General features: G+C 35.1%; 1 protein-coding gene and 1 long non-coding RNA gene across 4 annotated transcripts in view; one reads left to right on the top strand and one right to left on the bottom strand.

Annotated features, from left to right (window-relative positions):
* The window catches only part of Ack-like (activated Cdc42 kinase-like), a 216,777-nt gene that overhangs the window by 11,030 nt on the left and 184,060 nt on the right, over positions 1–21,687 (bottom strand). Inside the window, exons 7-8 of one of the 3 annotated variants that reach the window (XM_077401486.1) lie at positions 18,078–18,244; positions 15,812–17,985 (exon numbers count right to left, since the gene is read on the bottom strand). The exons of 1 other annotated variant lie outside the window; for it this stretch is intronic. In XM_077401486.1, the coding sequence (XP_077257612.1) occupies positions 17,648–17,985; positions 18,078–18,244 (505 nt within the window). In that variant the 3' untranslated portion in view covers positions 15,812–17,647. Of the gene's footprint in view, positions 1–3,408; positions 6,105–15,811; positions 17,986–18,077; positions 18,245–21,687 lie in introns of those variants that run through there. One more of the 3 variants, XM_077401485.1, reaches the window with a different exon arrangement.
* LOC143894847 (uncharacterized) lies at positions 7–3,007 on the top strand. Its single transcript, XR_013256185.1, has 2 exons — positions 7–1,389; positions 2,143–3,007. It is a non-coding gene; the product is annotated as an uncharacterized LOC143894847 (long non-coding RNA).

Here is a 21,687-nt window from a genome sequence, read left to right as displayed (position 1 = left end):
CATGCAGCATGCACAAATATATAAATAAGTGTTATACTTACTAACTTATCTTGTGTAGGTTACATATGTAACCTCTAAACTCCTTCGACGAACCCGTCACTTTCGCGCCAAGACCCGAGACTTTTGTGCCCAACGGTCGCATTATAGACAGTCGAGCTAAGTGAGAGCGACAAGGAGAGAGTAATATTCTCCCTCTCGCTCGGCACTGCCGAGCACTGGCGACACACCGATAGACCGAGCGTCACTCTGTGTGCGCAGTGGAAGGGGGCGCATGCGCGAAAAACCGGGCCGGATTCACATTACTGGCTGGAACTCCGATGTTGAATAAATCCCCAATCAGTATATGCGGAAGAACGTTGTCAAAGGCGCCGTCGATATCGAGGAACACAGCAACCGTATAAGCTCCCTTAAGGAAGCCCGCCTTGATATTATTTGTTAGGACAATCACACTATCTAGACATGACTTGGCATTACGAAAGCCCAGCTGTGAATCTGATAATAGGTCATTACATTCTAGGTGCCACCTTAGGCGGTTGTACAAGCATTTCTCAAAGGAAAATTTCCTGCGTTTTGAAAACGCAGGAAATCAATGAGATGGGCCTAACCTTTTTGCCACCTGGTTTAAGAATAAATATAACAAGCGAAGTACACCAATCCTCTGGGAACAAGCCGTTTTTAAAAAAAATTGTTAAATATCTCGCGTATTTTGCACCAGAAAAATTCTGGAAGAATGGTGAGAATGACGTAGTCCAGTTGGTCCAAGCCAGACTTCTTTTTCATTGATTTAAGAGCCGAATTAATTTCATCCATGGATATAGGGTCATCCAACCAATAATGGATGCGTTCCGCGCTTGAGAAATCCTCTCTGAGCAATTCATCCAGATCAGGATCCTCGGGGGGACAAGATGGTGGGCATAGCTTCTCGATGGCCGCACGAATTAGTTTTTCCTCCCTGGTCGTATCAATGTTGGATTGTGTGTTTTGATTGCGGTTTTTGAAAGCCTTGACAAATTTCCACACACGATTAATAGGAGTTTTAGCGTCGAACTCTGCACAGAGATTCTTCCAACTTTGCACCGTTTGTTTCTTCAGAACTCGTTTGGCCACTGCAATTGATCTTTTTTATGCCAGAAGATTCTCCATGGAATAATGTTTTTTAAAAGTCTTCGTGGCAATTTTACGGGGCTCAATCCCAGCAAACAAAAAAAGATGGAAAAGAATTAAAACGGGATTGCCAGGAATTCAATTAAGGACTTTCCGAATTCCATTGTGTCCAAAAAAGGGATTGAAATAGTTTCAATATCATGGAATTCCTTATTTTGGAAAGAATTTGTCTTTTTTGAATCCCATCCAATTCCGACACAAAAATATTATACCACTGAATGTCAGGTTAGGGATTGGAAAGTTTTGTCATGAATTCTATTGAAAACCATTGATTCCGTTAACGAAATGAATACCACTAAATGCCAGGTTAGGGACTGGAAAGTTTCGTGATGAATTCTATTGAATACCATTGATTCTGTTAACGAAATGAATACCATTGAATGTCAAACTAAGAATTAAAAATTTCCGTATTGAATTCCATTGAATTCCGTCTATTCTGACAATAAAATGAATACCATTGAATGCCAGGATAGGGATTGAAAAGTGTCCGTGTTGAACTCCATTGAATTCCGACTATTCCGACAATGAAATAAATACCATTAAATCCCAAATTTAGAAATCAATATGTATATATCGAATTTCATTGAATTGCGACGATATTTACAACAGAACAAATTCCATTTTATTCCAAATTAAGATTGAAAAACGAATATAATACGTCAAATTCCTAGTTTTATCCCATCGTTATTTGAGTCTATAATATATACTGAATATGTCATTCCCTATCACTTACAAAATTGAAAGTCATTCTTATGAATTAATTGTAATTTTAAAAGTTTCGTATTAGTTTAATTTTTGGTAACTTTGGGATAAACAGACTAATGTATAACATTAAATTTTTTAAATATTTAACAGTCGGTATTGTTACATTAAAATAAAACGTTTTATTTACAAAAATCATATTAGACAATTTTTATTGCAAATATATATACAATTAAGTTGACAATAAAATAAATTATATTATTTTTTGTTTTTCAGCGTACAGCGTGAGCTCGATGAGGAGAATTGTATTCTAATCTACCTTTCATTTTATTTGTGGCGTTCTACGCCACCAATAATACATCCCCGCGCGAGGCCTGCAATACCGGCAGTTCGCAGCAACGCCGCGAGGCGTCGCATCGCCGGGGCAGCTTCGCGAGTTCTAAATTGTGCACCAACGAGTATAAAGGGAGACCCCCTACGGGCTCGAGCAGATTCTTCCCGGCGCGAGTCGCCGGAGGCACAGAGCGCTCGGACGCTAAAGCCTATACAGCGCTTAGTCGCTTGCACGGCGCAAGACGCCTGCTCCTCGGCGCTGGCCGCCTACACAGCGCTAGCCGCTTCCTCGGCGCCAGTCGCCCTTACAGCGCGAGTCGCTTCCTCGGCGCCGGTTGCTTACAGCGCTAGTCGCTTCCTCGGCGCCGGTCGCCTTTACAGCGCGAGTCGCTTCCTCGGCACCGGTCGCCTACAGCGCTAGCCGCTTCCTCGGCGCCGGTCGCCTTTACAGATCGAGTCGCTTCCTCGGCGCCGGTCGCCTACAGCGCTAGTCGCTTCCTCGGCGCCGGTCGCCTTTACGGCACGAGTCGCTTCCTCGGCGCCGGTCGCTTACAGCGCTAGCCGCTTCCTCGGCGCGAGTCGCCCGCATACGGCGCTAGTTGCCTACGAGGCGCAAGTCGCCTGGCCAACCACGGCGCTCGGTCGCCTTCGACTTTCACAGAAACCAGCCCAAGGAAGGAAGGAAGAAACGCGGCCACGCAGACCAAACCAACAGGAGGCAGAATCATTCTCAAGCAAATAACATTACAAACACTGACACATTCACAATTGTATATAGTGTAAATATATATCAATCGTTAAATGCAAATCTGTGTCATCTTCCTTGCTACCCCTTGCGATTCACAATCTTTAGGCCAATTCCTACTCACGCACCAGTAGCTGAATAAGTTAGCATAAGCATAGCTGACTAAGGTAGAATACCGCTCGGCAAAAGTAGTAGCGCCCATATATTTAAATAAAAATATCTAATTCCAAGTAAAAATATGTGTATTGTATTAAATAAATTATTTTAAATTATTATACATTTTCTACATTTAAGTAAAGATTTCATGAAATACAGAAATAAATAATAAAAATTATTTATTAAACAAAGTAAACTGTTATTTCAAGATGAGAAATCTAACTTTCTTCACTTTAAAAATTACATTTTAGAAAATGTTTTCTATAATTAAAATGACAATTTTTTTAGTTGAAATTTAAATGCTCTTTGACACTTAATATCTTGTTATAAGTAAACGTTAAACAAAAAAATAATTTTTTTCTACGTAGTAATATTTTTTTAAGAAAGAGTGTAATATTTAAAATCTATACGCCAAGAAAATAAATATTTAAATCCAATAAAATAATTTCTTAAAAGCCATGTAATAAATCATTTTCTTGAATAAAGTATGACTTTTGTGGGTTATAACGTTTCCTTTTCTTAATGACAAAATTTTACTTTCTTGAAGAAAATTACTTCTTAGATGGCTTCTATCAAGGAAATATTCTTTTAAACCAATGTGGCGCTACGCGCCACCAGTGATACACGCCCGCGCGGAAAATGGGTAGTTCGCATCAACGCCGCTTGGCGTCGCATCGCCCGCACATTCTCTCAAGTTCAAAATTCCGCACCGACCGGTATATAAGGAGACTCCCTATGGGACCAAATAAGATATTTTTGGATATTTTCAGGCGCTAGTCGCCTAGGGCAAGAGTTCCCAAGCTCTAAGTCCACACGGCGCCAGTCGTCCGACTACAAAAATAAACGTTTATCTAAAAGCATTGATCCTTTCCTATTTTTATAAAATTGTGTGTGTGTGGTCATTACGGGAGGAATTTAAAATAATTTCCTAAACCATCTAATGCCATGCAATTCCATAACCTTTACGGATTCCATAGAATTGGATGGAATTGAAAATTTCTTTTTTGGATTCTATAGGATTGGACCATCTTATTTCAAATCCCTCATCTAATTTTATCTAATTCCGGGGATTCAAAAAAGGGATTCAAAGGTATTAAAAAATTTTAATATTTTTTAATCTTTTTTCGTTTGCTGGGATGGCAGCCTCACAATCCTCATTCCACCACGGAGCTGGATGTCGTTTATTTTTGACAGGCAGGCTAGACGGAGAAATATTGTCCTTCTTGAGAGCTTTCATTATGCAGGATTTGATTATAATGATGAGTTGATCATATGCGGTAAGAGCATCATTGGCGTCTATATCGTCCAGTTTTTGCTTCGTATTCCTTAAGAGGGCGGAAAATATTTTGAGCGAGTCCTTGTTAAGTCTGAGTCTGTAGAAAAATCTGACTCTAGAGTCCGGAATACCGTTGATGAAAGTTGTGATAGGGAGGTAATCGCTGCTTCTCAAGTCTCCATCTTTCTTATGATCGTAGATGGTAATGGTAGCCAAGTCGGCAGAGACGATGGTTAAGTCTATTACAGATTTTATGCCGCACGAGAGGTTGAAAAAGGTGGGAGATCCATCATTTAGGATGACCATGTCGTTGTCTGTTACAGATTTGGCAATGCGTTCACCAACGCTGTCTTTCCTGTGGTCGTTACAATCAGGGTGATGAGCATTGAAGTCTCCAACGAAAAGAGCGTATTTATATTGATTGGCAAATTTAAACAAATTGTCGAAAAAAAGGACAAGAGTATTTTATCCAGTGTGGCAGTATAGGTTGCAAACGAATAGTTCACGGTTTTGAAAAGGTATTGTAATTCCTATCACTTCCACTGAAGTGTGCGCAAGGTCAGAGAGATCGCAAATGGAGAAAAAAAGATTATCTCTAAGGAGAGTGCAGACTCCTCTAGTGCCTACAGTGTCAGCGTCTAATCTTATACAATTGAAACCTTTAATATTAAAGTACTTATGGGATTCTAACAGGGTTTCCTGTAGACAAATAATATCATAGGAATGGGCTATAGCCCTAAATTTCGGGAGTTTATTGTAAATACCTCTACAATTCCATTGTAGCACGCTAGTAGGACTCGCAAACGCTGAGTCAGAATTATTGCCTGCAAAGGTTACCATGAGCGTTCAAATTATGTGACGATGGATTAGCTGAAAAACTTGGGGGGGAGGATAAAAACGGTGGGACATAAGGTTCCCTAGGTGAGAGTGGAGAAAAAAGGGGGTAATAAAACGATATTACATTTTTAAATTTATTCATAATTATGGAGAGGTAATTATAAACTTCTTGTGGATTGCGCATGGGCAATGTCTCATCCGAAATGGGGGCGGAGTCAGGGTTAGAATCGGGATCTGGGAAAAACTCGGTAGAGGGGGGGGATGACAAAATCAGATCATCAGTGGGAAGCCTGCCATCTGGAAACAGCAGCGCATCCCGGTGTTTGGCAGGATAGGTAAAATTAGGTGCTATGTTTGCTATTAATGTTGGTAGCATGGGAGGGGCTGGATGAAGACCTGACGTGAGGGCGTGGGGTTGGCGGAGAAGGACGGGGGAAGCCATTGCGGGAGTTTGAAGTTACGTTAGCATAGAAAAGTGGCGTGTCGTTATGGTTCTGCAGAGCGGAAAAGCGATTGCTAGAATGAAGATTGAAGGATTCAATGGAATAGGAGAACAAAGAAGGCGAGAACCGATTTGAAATACGTTTAGGGGAAGAAAGGTTAGGGAAATTGAGATAATCATATCTGCTTTCCGAGTTTAACGATTCAGATGAGCCATTGACCTTTTTGGCTTCAAATAAGGGAATGTTTTGGGCTGCGGCAAGAGCATAAGCTTTCTTGAGGTTCACTGTGATGGGGCACTCGAAGGATTTGGCGAGGTGTGCACCGCTGCAATTAATGCATTTATTAGGGCGGGATTTATCAGGACATTCAGCTTCGTCATCGTGTTTATTCCCGCCGCAGAACACACAGTGCGGCTTGCCTTTGCAGGTCCTACTAATGTGACCGGCTCTGAAACACGAGTAACAAATTTTAACTTTAGGTACAAAGATAAGAACCGCGTGCCTAACCTTAAATATAAAAACGTAATCCGGTAAGCTTAGTCCGGCAAACTTAACGCATATCGTCCGTGAGGGCTCGTATTTATACGAGTTGCCATCCTTTACCCTACGATTGAGTCTACGAACTTCGATGGCCCTGGAGGAGGATTTAATTTTGCTAAGCAAGGTTTCGATGGATAAAGATTGAGGAATGTCTCTGATGATACCAATTTTGCTTGTTTTGTATGAAGGAATAAAAGCTTTGAGGTTATAGCTGGCGAGGGAACCATCATCAATAAGCCTGTTGGCGGCCGCGGCGCTAGTTAGAATGGCCTGGACATGACCCTTATTGATTTTTTAATTTTGATAAGGCCGTTTCGCGTTATTTGTGTAACTATGCGACCAATGAGAAGTGGATGGGTGTTACCGGATTTGGCGGCGCCGGATATATCTTCCGAGTCGTTGATAGTCCGGATATGTACGATATAAGGACTTTTATTAGTCAAAGCGTAGCGCGAGTTAATTAGATTACGCTCCTTCGCTAACGGGACCTGAGTAAGATTCAAATTATTGTCGGATAAATTGCTACTTTTATCTTGTGGAGACGTTTTTGCATACTTGTTTAAAGGAACATTAGCCAGATCGCATGCAGCTCCCTTTCTGTTGATATCAAGCTCGAAATCCATCGAGGGATTAGGCTGCGCAGTAGACGCAGGGGGCGGGTTACCGCCATCGCCACGTGTTACTGTATCAATATGCACATCCATAGGTTGAGAGTCTAGGCGCGTGTCTGATTTTTCACGATCCGTTTCATAATGGGATGTCGCAAATTGTTCGTAAACTGGGAGAGAAATGGAAGTATTGGTAGCAATACGCAAGCGCGAGCGCGAGCGCGAACGCAAGCGCGAATGCGAGCACGAGCGCGATCGAGAATCCTCGGCCGAACGCGAGCTGGAACTTGAGCTGGAACGGGAACGAGCACGTCGGTGCTCGCCCTCGTCCGAATTACGGTCAAAAGGTGAGGATGTACGGGGAGGCAGTTCCGGGACCCCTCCCCCCGAGGTTTCGCAAGAGGCCAAAGCCTCCTGCATCAGTCCGGGCGCGTAATAAACTACTGCCGAAAAAGGATTCACGCGCGTATTAAACGAAAGATATACCGGCGAGAAATTCACCGGTAAGAAACGCAACGAGACGGCGAATATCGTCCGTCACTCGCGAGAGTACACACACTGTGAGAAATCCGCACTTAGAACGTTCGAGAATGAAACCGCACGGGAGCGCGACACGTCCGTCCGCGACCACAGTCAGCGCGCGAATCCCAGGGAAGCCGATCGTCAGGCAAAGTCGCGCTGTGGTGGGAGCGGTGCGATCTCGCGCGCTCGTCTTCGGTGCGGGTTGGCTCCCTTCGGCGCTTGTCGGCGCCGCGCGAGGAAAGCACCGGTGTGGCGTTCTGCCCGCGCACACGGTGCGTTTTGAAACATTTAAAAGGTGGGCGCACCGCCCCTTGTCCTCGCCCGGCGGAAGATCGGTCGGACGGCATCCGGCGGGTGTTAGCCGGGAACGATGCCTTGGTGCAAGGGGTGCATCGTTACACGGGTTACTCAACCTCTTTTTCCAAGTCAAATCTCTGCAACCCTCGTTACACACCACCGTAGCCCTCTCCCTTTTCAACACTCTTATCACTCGATCCTCTTCACACCTTCTCTTTATCGCCCAGCCTCTGAAATTAATTGATAAAATTCCCAGATCCATAGTTCAAAATGTTTTCCTTCAGGCTTTTGGACCAATTATAAAAGATTCTATTGGGTGGGTGCCTCGTGTTATTCGCCTCAGCTCCAGCGTAGCCTCATGTTTAAACTCCCGGCCCGTGCTTCCGTCTTCACGGCTGAAGCATGGGCAATATACAATGCTGTTTTGCTCATCTTTGATTTAAACGCGCTTAAGTTTACTATAGTCTCTGACTCCAAAAGTGTTTTAGATGCTCTTTTGAACCCCATCACGTGCCGCTCTAATTATCTAATTCCGTTAATTAAATTAAAAGTTATTGCTGCGCAGACATGCAACAAGGAAATTCAATTCGTATGGATCTTCTCGCATAAAGGCATCACGGGAAACGAGATTGCAGACGAACTTGCTAAGAAAGCTATTTGCTCAGGTATTTAAATTACCACATTCAAATCTGTTTATTGAACAAAAAGAAATACTAGCTACAGAATTTCACAACTACTTATTTAACAGAGCCCGCTACAAGGGTAATCATTTTTTTCAAACAATTTATGTCAACTCTCCTAAACCCTGGTATTATAAACTGGGCCTTAAACGCGACGCTATAGTCACAGTCTCCCAACTGAGAACGAACCGTTACAATTTAAATCATAGTTTGTTCCAAAAAAAACATCGTTGACGACGGCTCATGCGTTTGTGGCAATTCCAGATATCAACCATATTATTTTCTACTGTCGTCTTACACACACATGGGCCGCGAGCCTTCGGCTCATGTCTTTTTGCAAAGCAGCGGACATCAATTTGTAAATACGCGCGCCCTGTGCGTGCACGAACGGCCATCGGCTCCCCCTTTACCCCCACTCTAGCCCCTCCAATGCTCTCCTACCTACCTATCCAATCACGACCGACAACTCGAGAGCCTAAGCCGCCTACTCACACCGTAACCAATGGCTGCGTTCAGCCAAACCTCTGCTTAGCGAAGCAAAAGGTAGCAATTAAGTGTAATTGGTTGGATCCAAAGGTAAGAACCAATCACATTCAATTGCTACCTTTCGCTTCGCTAAGCAGAGGTTCGGCTGAACGCAGCTAATAGCAGTAGCACTCCACTCTCAACTAGTTACACAAATAGTGGACAAAGCTGGCCGTATTGTCCTCTGAAAAGGAGGCAGGAGCCAATAAAATAAAAAAAGAAGAAGAAGAAGAAAATTACGGCTTTTCGACAATTGGGTTGTCCTAGAGTTCCTCTAGTAAGAGTTAGGACACCCCGGTCTGACTCCTGATTGGTTCCGCCATTGATGGGGAAGACGTTAGTGGGAGTGAGACGAAGCTATAACAAAAGTGATCGTGATCCGCTATGCCCGGCTATGCTACAACTTCCAAGTACGACAGTTGAAGAACGAAATTACTTTGATCGTTCGCTATGCAAAAGTATGACTATTTCGCAAGCGAGTAAAATTCACGTTACAGTAAGTAATAAAAATAATTAAAATATAACAAAGAGTTATTTTACATCTGTTTAACTGTACATGATTATAAGCGATACTTATTAATAAAATGTATTTAGTAATTATTTATTATAATATTAAATTCACAAACTGTAATCTAAAACTTATACAAAAAAACCTTAACCTAAATCTTATACTTACAAATAGTTTGAAAAAATAATTTTAAAAACTGTGTTGTAGATAAAATGCCTAGTTGTGCGGCGCAAGGATGCTCAAATTCCTGAAAATCAGGTTACAAAATGTGTTATTTCCCATTAAAAGATACACAAAGATGTGCAATATGGATTTACAACGTGAATCGTACGATTTGGATCCCAACAAAACATTCAACACTATGTCAGGTAGTAATATAAATTTAAACTTATTAATAATCGTTGTACGGCGTCATTAATGCCTGGTCTCCAAAATTGGATGCGTTTCGGACTCACTCTTTGTCTCTTTTTAAAGGGGACAGTTAGAAATAGTTAGAAAGAGACGAAGAGTAAGTTTCCGAAAGTATTATTGTTACATTATTTTTATGATTTATAGGTTTCCCTAACAGCATTATATATTGCAGTAACATTACAGCAATATTGAAATACAATATTGTGGCAATTTTGCAGTAATATTGCTGCAAGGTGGCACTGCAACATATTAAAAGACATATATATATAATATATATATATACATATACGTACGTATATTATATATTATATGTACCAATTTAGTAGAATGCATTTACGTACTGCTTCTATGTACATATAATAGATATAATGTCAATATTAAAAATTTGTGCAGTTGTATACTCTTTTTAAACTGAATTTGTTTCTTAAGATGATTTTTGAAAAATTATATATTTGCGCTGGTTATGACATATGTAGGCTATATATAACACTTACATCAAATTAAGAAGTAGTCTACCACGTAAGCCAGTTGGTTCACGATCCAGAGGTCCCTAGGTCCCGAGTTCGAATCCCACTAAGGTGTGTTTTTCAAATACGAGAAAATATTTATAATCATAGACTGCATCTTAAGAAACAAATTTAATTATAAAATAGTAATAAAATTTTCTAAAAAAAATTTTTTTTTATGCCGGGTAAATATTGGAAATGTAGTGCCACAACATTGCTGCAATATTGCAGCAAAATTGCGCTACAATATTGCCACAACATTGCTGCACATTGCAGCAATATTGCATGCAATATTGCAAGCTTGCCGTGCAATATTGCTGCAACATTGCTGCAATATATTGTGCTGTTAAGGTTCATTTTGCTCCTGAAATGTAGGAAAAACATAGAGCAGATGGCAGCTTGAAATTAAAAATGAATGATATACCTACTTTATTTGGTGAAACAGGTAATTTTTTCATCTATGTTGGTTTAAAATTCTTTTTTTTGTATTTTTATTTTTATTAACTTTATAGAAATTAATAACAGTATTTATTATAAATATTAACTTGTGCATTTATTAAAGTGATGGATTTTGTGTAGAAATAGATATAAATTTATAAATAATTATTATTTAAGAGCAAAGATTAAGGGATATAAAAAACGAAATTAAATAAACAAAGTTTAGTTTTTTCTGTACGGACCATAATTCAATTATATGTTCCAATCATGTAATGTTAATACTTTGTTTTCAGTTCCAAAAGAGCTAATAATTAACAAAATTGAAAATAAAGATCAATCAACGGAAGACTTTGTGCAAAGCGAGACGGTGCATATTGAAGAAAATTCGTCCCAAAATAATGAACATGAACCAATGGAGTATGAAGATGTGAACAAAATTATAAATATTGAAAGTAGCGAAGCAGAAAATGGAAAATCCGTGCAATTAAATAAAGTTTTAAATTCGTGCACTAATTGTTTACAAAAAGACAAAACAATAGAAGAAATAAGTAAACTTTTAACAAAAATTGATCGCTTACATAAACATGCAAAAGAAAAACTTCTCAATGCAAATCGCAATATAAAACGTTTACAACAACGAAAAAGTTCTTCCACTTTGCAACAAATGTAAAGAATATGTTTAGCGATACGCAACTAAAACTGTTATCTGGCGAATTTATCAAAGTTCCAAAAAATGGTGCAATAATACTATACAAAAAGCACTAAAATTAAGGTTTGCATGTGGTAGCTCAGGTTATGAGGAAGTGATTCGTAATTTTCCTTTACCTTCGCTATGAACATTAAATAGGAAATTGCAAAATATAAACTTTGATGGTGGTATTTTGAATGACATTTTTGACTTTTTAAGTATTAAAGTTTCTTCCTTCAAAAATAGTTTAGATAATCATTGCATGCTAGTGCTAGATAAAATGAGCATAACACCTAGTCATGTATTAGATCTATCAAAAAATACGTACTTAGGTACTGCTACTTTACAAAATTGTTTGGGTGATAAGCATATCGTTAATCATGCTTTAGTTATAATGTTAGGAGGCATTTCAAGTCGATGGAAGTTGTGGCCTATTATTATACCAGTGACTCAGTGGATGGTACAAAATTAAAACCTATTGTGTGTGATATTATAGAAAAAGCAGAAAAAATAGAATTACGTGTTCATAGTATTACTTAAGTTATGGGATCCGCAAATATGGCATTATGGAGAACGTTTGGTATAAAAATTTCACGACATTCTAGGATCATAAATTCTTGCGTACATCCTGTTGACAAAAATCGCTTTCTTTATTTTTTTCATGACGTAGCACATACATTCAAAAACTTAAAAGCAGGCTTATAAGAAATGAATTGTTTAAAATTTCAAAGAAAATAATAGATAAATATGCTTTACCAACAAATGAAGTAAGAGTTTCTCATTTACCTAAATTATGCACAGCGCAAGAAAAATTAGGTTTTGGTTTATTAATAGCTCCAAAATTGCAAAGAAAATTATTAGATCCTAATAATCATTTTCAAAAAATGAAAGTGAGCAATGCTATTAATGTATTGAACCATAGTGTAGGTTCTGCTCTACAATTTCATACTGAAGATACAAATGATCCAAATCTTAAAACAACTGCTTGGTTTATACAGTTTATTTCTAAATGGTTTACGATTATGAGCGCAAGAACACCAAAACTAGCCTTAGAAAAACTTAATGTAGAAAAATTTGAAGAAACAATGCAATTTTTAAGAGAAGTTATTCAAGTAGTTACAGGAATGGAGGTCGGTAAATCAGGGTCATGGAAACCATTTCAAACAGGTGTTGTTTCTACCATGTCCGTTATACAATTAACTAATTACTTACTTGATAATGAGGACTTCGAGTTCGTTCTCACGTCGCGATTTATGGAAGATTGTTTGGAAAATGTATTTTCTATTATTTGTTCTAAAAACGTGATACCAAATGCAGTCCAGTTAAAAAATGATCTCAAATTAATTACAGTTTCGCAATATATGAAGCATATTGGACACAGTAGTTATGACAATGATGACAGGAAGTTCTCTTCACAGTTTTTAGAACTAATGTCAAACAAGAATCGCACGCGTCCGATCGACGAAAATGAACTTGTTAGCAATCAAATAGTACAAATAAATGAGACTGATATATTTGTGATAATATTGTTCTTGATAATATGGCTTTAAATACTATATATTATTTAGGCGGTTATATATTGTATAAAATTAAAACTAAAGAAAAAGTATGTGATACTTGTATTAACGCTACAGGGAGTACTGATTTTATTGCATGTTCACATAGTGAATTGACAAGAGCTAGATGTTTTAAGGAAGAAACATTATTTTTTATGAATGAACCAACATTTTCTTTTATTGTAAAGATGGAAAAGATTTTCCAGAGTTACTACATACAAGTTTGTTCCAAATCCATAAATTTAAAAAAAAATTTTATTAATTTGTGTAATACAATTAATTTTACAATTCCAAATTGTCATAATTTAAAACAAAAAATCATTACACGTTTCATTACTTTTAGATTTAAAAAAATGTCTGTAACATTGCATGGAATGGGTAAAAATTCTATGTTTGAGAGCAAAAGTGCTTATATGCATGCTGTAACATAATAAATTTGGTTTGTATTCATTAAGTTAAATACATCATGTTATATGCGTGTTTATTATGTTCTATAAAAAGTTTAATACATATGGATTTTTTTAAAATAAAAAATTATAGTATGGTTTATTCGAATAAAAAACTTTAATATTATTCTATCTCTAGTTGACTTTCCTATAAATACTGTACTTTATTCGTTAATTTTTTCAGGTTCCTCCTATTGCAATGAGTTAAAAAAAATCATGCTACATTTGATTTTTATATGCATATCGTGATATTATAGTTATGTGGAGAGCATTTGCAGCAATTTCATTAAATTTTGGTAATTGTGAAATGTATTATTATACTTGCTATGTATTTTATGTCCAAATGTTATCTTTGTAAATAAAGACAGATAATTTTTTTATAAAATTACAAATAGATAATATAAGTGATACGTCGTAAAGCAATTTTTTAACTTTTTATATAAAAGAAACGTAATCTTTAATTTTAATATATAAATAGATAAATAGAATAGTAGAAACCTTTCAAATCGCGCGCTATAGCTCCCTATTAATGGCGGACGGTGTCCTAACTCTTACTAGAGGAACTCTTAAGTTGTCCTGGCCTTACTGGAGCAGTACAGCTTAAAGGCCATCTCACAAGAAGAAGAAAAAGAAAACCACAAGATATTGGCCGATACAGACGATACGTCCACTGTAAAAGAGGCGGGTGCCATTAACCAAAAAAGAAGAAGATCGAAGAAGCATGATGCGCATAATGCATCACTTATCTTTGTTTAACATTCGGTGAACAACAAGCGCAGATAGCAAGTTACCCGCAGGTTGCTGTCAATTTGCTTAAAACTGCTCTGCTAAGTTGCCTTCAATATTGAGGAAAGCGGCTTCCGATTTTGCCTATTGGATTGCCGACTTTTAGGCCCGAATTCATAGTCGTTTCTCAAATCTTGAGACGATCTTGAGACGTAAGAATTTCTCAAATCTCAAGTCATTTCTTTACATTGTGAGAGCTGATCATAGCTACTTTATAATCTATGGCTCAAGAAAGACGGAAAATAATCTTTTATATCTAAATCAATCTAAATCTAAAACGTAAGTAATTAAATGTACTTAAAATAAAGACTACAGAAAATCACACATGAACAAGTAAATGAAAAGTGAGAAATAAAGAAATATTGTTTAACTTCTTTAATATATTAGCGTTTTTAACTGAGCGATGTTAACCCAACTCGGGTTATTTTTCTTTTAGAACTGACCATCAATCACAATTATTCCATTTAACTCTATTTAATATAATAATCAAACTTTATATAATGCTTTGAAATAAAATTGAACTTATTGCTTATTATTTTGTGTTATTAGATTGCTATGGCAGATGATTTAGACGACTTTTTAGATTTTATCGATAGACAACAAAATATTTCTGTAAGGATACCGAAGCGTTACATAAGAGATCAATCAAACCCTTTTGAATATTTTTATAACGAAACTTTCACTAAACGTTATCGGTTTACGAAAGCTCAAACAGTACATTTCATATTACCATTAATAAAAGAAAAGTTAGAAAAACGTAACAACAGAGGCATGCCAGTACCCCCGATTCTCCAGCTTATTATGGCTCTTCGTTTTTATGCGACCGGAAATTATCAAGTACTGCAGTAAAATTGGAATGCATAAAATCATTAATTTTTTAGTGCTAATAGACATCTAATTTTCAGACTGTTACAGGTGATCTAAGAAGTTATTCTCAAGCCACTGTTTGTAGAAGTATCAAAGTGGTATCAAGAGCACTTGCTGAAAAATTACGTAATTATATAAAATTTCCAACGACTATAGAAGATCAGCAAAAGAATATTCTCAAGTTTTATCAGATTGCTAGGTTCCCTAATGTGGCTGGATACATAGATGGCACACTCATAAAAATTGCCTGTCCTGCTAAACAAATTGGAGAAATATTTCGTTGTAGAAAAGGCTTTTTTGCTTTAAATATATTGGTAAGTATATATATTAACAATCAATTTAATTTTATAACAATTAATTACAATTTTTATAAATTTTATGTAGGCTACTGTAGGCCCAAGAGGAGAATTTCTGTTTATAGATGTGCGACACCCTGGTAGTACCCATGATAACACCTGTTTTGACCGTTGTGCTTTAAAATTGTACTTTGAACAAAATCAAATAAAAGGTACAATAGTTTATATTTTACATTGCAACCAAAAAATTTGGTTAAAAATGATATGAATAATTTATGTTTATGTTTTTAGGTTTACTGCTAGGTGATAATGGATACGGCTGTAAATCATATTTACTTACACCAATTTTACAGCCAGTAAATCAATTCGAACGTGATTATAATGAAAGCCATATAAAAACAAGAAACATTATTGAAAGGACATTTGGCAGATGGAAGAGAAAATTTTCATGTTTGCAAAGAGGACTTTTGAATAAATTAAATAATGCCATTGCCATTATTTGTGCTACTGCAGTTCTTTGGAATTTGTATATTAACTTAAATTATCCAACCGAAAATTTTGAGGAAATGAAACCAGAAAATATTGAGTATTTTGATGCTGAATCTCCTTGCAATATGAATGGACAAGATTATCGTTTACAATTTATTATAAGACATTTTACAAATTAATTATTGCTCTCATAATATTTTTAAGAAACTTGTATTATTAAAGTTTTGAAATAAAAACACGTTATTAATTTTGTAATTTTTTTGTTTTATTTATTGAAAGAAACAATAATTTTAAGCAAAAAATAAACATTCGACACTTTATTAATAAAAAAAATAAAATAAAAATAAAGTATTCTTTTTCATAAATAATTCAATACAAATCAACTGTTAGCCGTTCAGACGGCTGAAGGGGTCGTGCTCCGCTCGCGAGCTCGGAAGGATCGGGATGAGGGCGTCTGGCGGGCTTGGTTAATGATCACACTTTGTTAAACACCACTTTAACACTTTATTAAATATACTAGAGCTTGGCTTGGACGAGATGTTCTTTATTTAATGTTCCCGTCTCGCGATTCGTTAGAGTTCGTAGATGTTTCAACGCGACGTCGTGGAGTTCTCAGACCGACTGCCTAATCGCTCGATTCGGCGGTCTTATATTGGTTTCCCGTTGCTACCTCGGGGTCGCCCGCGGTAGCATTAACCTGTGTGGTCAGCGCTCCGCGCTGACCTTCGCGTCAGCGATATCGGTCCTCGATGGACCTTTGGTCTTGACAATTTTAGTCGCTAGGGTCGAATTTCCCTGACACTTGGCAATTCGGTTGCCAAGTGCGTTGTGCGCTCACAACACAACGCAGGATACAATGTTTTGTAAGTTTTTTGTAGTAATTTTTTAGTAATGTAGTAATTTTTTATCTTTTTTTACACTATATGTGTTTTATCAGTTTTCTTACTGTGTACTATCACAAATCAAATATTTAAAAAAATCACTACATATAAATATCACAAACTTTACATAAACTTTCCCTACAATGACTTTACAACTTTGTAACACTTTATAACTATAACTATATTAATATAATTATCAGTAACACTTTATAACTATATTTATGTCTTTTATGTAAAATTTGTACATAAAAGACATTAGGAAAGATCACTAATATCTAATTTTCTTTTTCTTCCCAATACTTTATTTGCGCTTTCATTGCTTTCATTTCTAACAAATAAACACTTTTTTTTAGTTCGGCAGCCTTTTTCATTTCTTCCCAATAATCTTTTTCCATAATTATGGCATCACGTATTTTCTGATGTAATTCAACTTGCTGTTATTGTGTTGCCTTTTCCAATTTCTGTAACTGAATATCTTGCTCTATTTCAATGCCAGATAGGATTTTGCTTTTTTTATTTAAAATTTCAGGTTCAGTCTTTCCTATATAATAAAACTAATAAAAAAAAGATAATAAAAAAGATTATTAATACATCAAGCAATCAATGAATATTACAGTTATAAATAATAAATAATTCACAAATGTAGAAAAAATAAATTCAAAAAATTTGTATACATTTTTTTAATTATATATAATTTTAATTTTAATTTTTGTATTTTTTTCATAATAAATATTAAAAAATATAATTAAAAATTTTAAAGTATTTAGAAAAGCCATCACAAATACATATTTTACATGTTTCTATATGTTAATTATGTGTAATTAATACGTCAATTCATTCAATTTTTACATTTAATCTTAGACAAAAAATTCTGCTATTTGTTGTAATATTTACTTTTACAAAATATCTCTTTAATCTATTTTAAATGTTAGATATACTATTGTTATTTATAAAAATGTATATAAAGTTATTTTAATTTTAATTTTTATGTCGATATGTATATAAACATTTACAATATTACGTGCACTTATATTAAATTGACTCAATGATTTCTTTGCAAAAACATTCGTATCAGATAACATTTTTTTTGGATTTTTAATACTTGTATAAAGGCGTTTCTTTGGCTGAACATTGTTCACACTTGAATCAGTGCTTGCACTGGAAGTTGGAACTTGATCGTTGTTTTCCATAAAATCTTCGTAATTCTCATCATCATCACAAATCTCATACATTTCCATATTTTCTTTTTCACATGAATTATCAAGAAACTGCTCATCTCCACCCGCTATATTTTTGAAGTTATATAAACATATAGATTTCATTTAAATATGCATAAATTTTTTATTATGTAAAACTAACGTAAAAATGATTATTTACTTTCTAATTCAGCTGTGCTGTCCCATGGGTTTTCTACGGTAAAATCTATTGTAGGAACAATAGAACGAACAATTTCATTTATGTCTTCGTCTTCTTTCTCTTCAATTTGTGGTCCACCACCAGTTTGTAGTTGATGTTGTTTTCTTGCTGAATCAGCTTTTCTACATCTACAGAAAAAAATAATATTTCCATTGAACATAATCATATTGAAAATTTCCAGCAAACGAAAAAAGATTGAAAAGAATTAAAACGGGATTGCCAGGAATTCAATTAAGGACTTTCCGAATTTCATTGTGTCCAAAAAAGGGATTGAAATAGTTTCAATATCATGGAATTCCTTATTTTGGAAAGAATTTGTCTTTTTTGAATCCCACCCAATTCCGACACAAAAATATTATACCACTGAATGCCAGGTTAGGGATTGGAAAGTTTCGTCATGAATTCCATTGAATACCATTGATTCCGTTAACGAAATGAATGCCACTAAATGCCAGGTTAGGGATTGGAAAGTTTCGTGATGAATTCCATTGAATACCATTGATTCCGTCAACGAAATGAATACCATTGAATGCCAAACTAGGAATTAAAAATTTCCGTATTGAATTCCATTAAATTCCGTCTATTCTGACAATAAAATGAATATCATTGAATGCCAGGATAGGGATTGAAAAGTGTCCGTGTTGAACTCCATTGAATTCCGACTATTCCGACAATAAAATAAATACCATTGAATCCCAAATTTGGAAATCAATATGTATATATCGAATTTCATTAAATTCCGGCGATATTTACAATAGAACAAATTCCATTTTATTTCAAATTAAGATTGAAAAACAAGTACAATACGTTAAATTCCTAGTTTTATCCCATCGTTATTTGAGTCTATAATATATATTGAATATGTCATTCCCTATCACTTACAAAATTGAAAGTCATTCTTATGAATTAATTGCAATTTTAAAAGTTCCGTATTATGTTTAATTCTTGGTAACTTTGGGATAAACAGACTAATGTAAAACATTAAATTTTTTAAATATTCAACAGTCGGTATTGTTACATTAAAATAAAACGTTTTATTTACAAAAATCATATTAGACAATTTTTATTGCAAATATATATATATACAATTAAGTTGACAATAAAATAAATTATATTATTTATTGTTTTTCAGCGTACAGCGTGAGCTCGATGAGGAGAATTGTATTCTAATCTACCCTCTCCCAGATAGCACAGAGATTCGAAAAATAATTCTTTTATATATATATATATATATATATATATATATATATATAATAGGCAGATCTATTACTTTTCGACCAAAAATTGCGGGGGTGGTTTACCGATTTTGATGCCGATTTTTTCCTCGAAAGTACACTAAAAAAAGAGATAATCTTGAAAATTTGAGCCCGATTCGATCAAATCCGGCCGCTGGAGAATTTTTTGAATTTTGAAAAAAATCCATTTTTCAGTCATTTTAAAAAATTTATATCTCAGCTTCTATATAACTTAGAGACTCGTTTAAGGCCGCATTCTTTTCTGTAAACTCTCTACTTTTAAGGAAAAAATTGGTCATTGGTTTACACTCAAGTCCGGCTTCACGGCGAGCTGCTAACTAAACCACTGTTTTAGAGAAATTTTGCCAATTTTTGAAATGCTGTCATATCTACAGTTTTCGAAGTAGAGGGTTGATCAACAGCTGATATTTTTTGTTCAGGTATACTCTGGAGAAATCTACCCACTTTTTGCTTGATTGCTTTTATTTCGTTAAGTTATGGCCATCTAAAGCCGATCGATTTTCGAAAAATCGCCATTTTCTGATAGTCAGAACTTTTTTCTTTCAACTCGAAATCCTTTGAAATTTTCAGGGAATATACTTCATTATATCCTTAAATAACCCTGAAAATTTCACTTTTGGAATAGAAGTGGTTTCCGAGTTATAAAGTTTTTAAAATGTCAATTTTTCGATTTAATATGACATTTTTTGTGATTTTATCATCAATTTTGTAAATTTAATGTAAATAATTGATATTTTTTGGAAAATATATTCAAAAATAAGGAGCAAAACGGATTGTTTGAGAAAATTAAGGAAAAAAATTAATATTTTTTATTTTGATTTATTTGTTTAAAATTTTTAAAAAGTAAATATTTGTTTATTTTTTTTTAATAATATGTTGAATACAAATTTCCAAATAACAATAAAATAACATTAAAAATAACAGTATTAACGTTAGTACTATAGATTTTGAACAATTTTAAACATATACGCCAAGAAAATAAATATTTAAATCCAATAAAATAATTTCTTGAGCCATGTAATAAATTATTTTTTTGAATAAAGTATGATTTTTGTGGGTTATAAAGTTTACTTTTCTTAATGACAAAATTTTACTTTCTTGAAGAAAATTATTTTTTAGCCGGCTCCTACCCAGGAAATATGTTTTTAAACCAAATAAATATGTTTTTAAATTATGTTTTTCATTTAAGTAAATATTCATTTAATTTAAATAAAAATGTACGATATCAGAATCAAAATAACAATTTTTTTAGTTGAAATTTATATGCTCTTTGACACTTAATATCTTGTTATAAGTAAACATTTATTCTTTAACAAGAAAATAATTTTTTTCTATGTAGTAACATTTTTTTTAAGAAAAAGTGTAATATTTAAAATCTATACGCCAAGAAAATAAATGTTTAAATCCAATGAAATAATTTCTTAAGAGCCATGTAATAAATCATTTTCTTGAATAAAGTATGACTTTTGTGGGTTATAACGTTTCCTTTTCTTAATGACAAAATTTTACCTTTTTGAAGAAAATTACTTCTTAGATGGCTTCTATCAAAGAAATATTCTTTTAAACCAATGTGGCGGTACGCGCCACCAGTGATACACGCCCGCGCGGAAAATGGGTAGTTCGCATCAACGCCGCTTGGCGTCGCATCGCCCGCACATTCTCTCGAGTTCAAAATTCCGCACCGACCGGTATATAGGGAGACTCCCTATGGGACCAAATAAGATATTTTTGGATATTTTCAGGCGCTAGTCGCCTAGGGCAAGAGTTCCCAAGCTCTAAGCCCACACGGCGCCAGTCGTCCGACTACAAAAATAAACGTTTATCTAAAAGCATTGATCCTTTCCTATTTTTATAAAATTGTGTGTGTGTGGTCATTACGGGAGGAATTTAAAACAATTTCCTAAACCATTTAATGCCATGCAATTCCATAACCTTTACGGATTCCATAGGATTGGATGGAATTGAAAATTTCTTTTTTGGATTCCATGGGATTGGACCATCACATTTCGAATCCCATCTAATTTTATCTAATTCCGTCAAAAAAAGGATTCAAAGGTATTAAAAAATTTTAATATCTTTTAATCCTTTTTTGTTTGCTGGGTTATAATACATTTTAATTAGAGAAACCATTTTAATTAACGGCATGTTTAACATACATATAAACGTAGATTTCTTTTTCAAAGACATTAATTATTTTCAAAAACATAGACATAAATTATTAGACTGTTAAAAGTATAATAAAGGTATAATAAAAGTATAATAAATAATACAAATGTTATTAAATATTCAATTGTCTTGTAATCTTGTAATATTTA

Source organism: Temnothorax americanus, unplaced genomic scaffold (genome assembly GCF_048541705.1).
Source record: "Temnothorax americanus isolate GAGA-0224 unplaced genomic scaffold, ASM4854170v1 Scaffold144, whole genome shotgun sequence".
NCBI classification, from domain to species: Eukaryota; Metazoa; Arthropoda; class Insecta; order Hymenoptera; family Formicidae; genus Temnothorax; species Temnothorax americanus.
The sequence above is the reverse complement of the archived record's forward strand: the minus strand, read 5'-3'. Positions and strand labels throughout refer to the sequence as shown.